The sequence below is a fragment of the Charadrius vociferus genome, unplaced genomic scaffold (assembly GCF_000708025.1).
Source record: "Charadrius vociferus isolate BGI_N301 unplaced genomic scaffold, ASM70802v2 scaffold656, whole genome shotgun sequence".
In the NCBI taxonomy this organism is placed as follows: domain Eukaryota; kingdom Metazoa; phylum Chordata; class Aves; order Charadriiformes; family Charadriidae; genus Charadrius; species Charadrius vociferus.
Window position 1 is genome coordinate 12,696 of NW_009648781.1, and position 1,631 is coordinate 14,326.

A 1,631-nucleotide genomic window follows, 5' to 3' on the forward strand; every position below is an offset into this window, starting at 1 on the left:
AGGGAGAGAAAAGGGGGGGAAGAGGTGGGGAAATGGGGGCAAAAGGGGGAATCAAGGGAAAAAAGGGGGAATAAAAGGGGGGAAAAGGGGAATAAAAGACGGGGAAGGGAATAAATGGGAATAAAAGGGGGAAATGGCATAAAAGGGGGGAAGGGAAAAAAGGGGAATAAGGGGGGAAGGGATAAAAGTGGGAGGAAAAAGGGGAATAAACGGGGAAAAAGGGGGAATAAAAAGGGAAAAAAGGGGAATAAGAGGGGGGAAAAGGGGAATAAGAGGGGTGCTATTAGGGTAGGGGGAATAAGGGGGGAAAAGGGAATAAAAGTGGGAGGAAAAAGGGGAATAAAAGGGGAAAAAAGGGAATAAGGGGGGAAAGGGGAATAAAAGGGGGAAAAAGGGGAATAAAAGGTGAATAAAGTGGGGGAAAAGGGGAATAAAGAGAGAAAAGGGGACTAAAAGGTGTAAAAGGGAATAAAAGTGGGGGGGAAAGGTGGAAAAAGGGGAATAAAAGGAGGAAAAGGGACTAAAAGTGGGGAATAAAAGAGGAAAAAGGGGGATAAAAGGGGGAATAAAGAGACTAAAAGTGGGGAAAAATGGGAATAAAAGGGGGAAAGGGAAAAAAAGGGAATGAAAGGGGGAAAAAGACTAAAAGTGGGGAATAAAAGAGGAAAAAGGGGAATAAAAGGGGGGAAAAAAGAGACTAAAAGTGGGGAAAAATGGGGGAAAAGGGGAATAAAAGGGGGAAAGGGAAAAAAGGGAATAAAAGCGGGGAAAAAGGGACTAAAAGTGGGGAAAAATGGGGGAAAAGGGGAATAAAAGGGGGAAAGGGAAAAAAAGGGAATAAAAGGGGGAAAAGGGACTAAAAGTGGGGAAAAATGGGGGAAAAGGGGGAATAAAATGGGGAAAGGGACTAAAAGTGGGGAATAAAAGAGGAAAAAGGGGAATAAAAGGGGGAAAAGGAAAAAAGGGAATAAAAGCGGGGAAAAAGGGACTAAAAGTGGGGAAAAATGGGGGAAAAGGGGAATAAAAGGGGGAAAGGGAAAAAAAGGGAATAAAAGGGGGAAAAGGGACTAAAAGTGGGGAAAAATGGGGGAAAAGGGGGAATAAAATGGGGAAAGGGACTAAAAGTGGGGAATAAAAGAGGAAAAAGGGGATAAAAGGGGGAAAAAGAGACTAAAAGTGGGGAAAAATGGGGGAAAAGGGGAATGAAAGGGGGAAAGGGAAAAAAGGGAATAAAAGGGGGAAAAAGGGACTAAAAGTGGGGAAAAAAAAGGAGGAGGAGGAGGAGACAGGAGGAAACAGGAGGTTGTGGAGGCAACAGGAAGCAACAGGAGGAGAAGGATACAGTGGGTACCAAAAGAAGACAAAAGGAGGAGGAGGAAGAGGAGGCAAAAAGAGCCTGCAGGAAGCAACAAGACGAGGCAGATGAGAAGGAAGCACAGGAGGCATCAAAAAGCAACAGGAGGAGGAGGAGGTGAAAGGAGGCTAAAGGAGGCAAAGGAAACAGGAGGCTCGAGGAGGTGAGAGGTGGAGAGAGGAGGATGGAAACAGAAGGCCTCGGGAGGCAAAAGGAGGAAGAGGAGGTGACAGGAGGCCAGAGGAAGAAATAGGAGGAGGAGGGGGAGGCAAAAGGA

At 45.8% G+C, this 1,631-nt stretch overlaps 1 protein-coding gene across 1 annotated transcript in view; it reads left to right on the forward strand.

Annotated features, from left to right (window-relative positions):
- The window catches only part of LOC104288027 (zinc finger protein 501-like), a 10,221-nt gene that overhangs the window by 3,686 nt on the left and 4,904 nt on the right, over positions 1 to 1,631 (forward strand). The window contains exon 3 of the mRNA XM_009886764.1: positions 1,440 to 1,471. Coding sequence (XP_009885066.1) covers positions 1,440 to 1,471 — 32 coding nt within the window. The remainder of the gene's footprint in view (positions 1 to 1,439; positions 1,472 to 1,631) is intronic.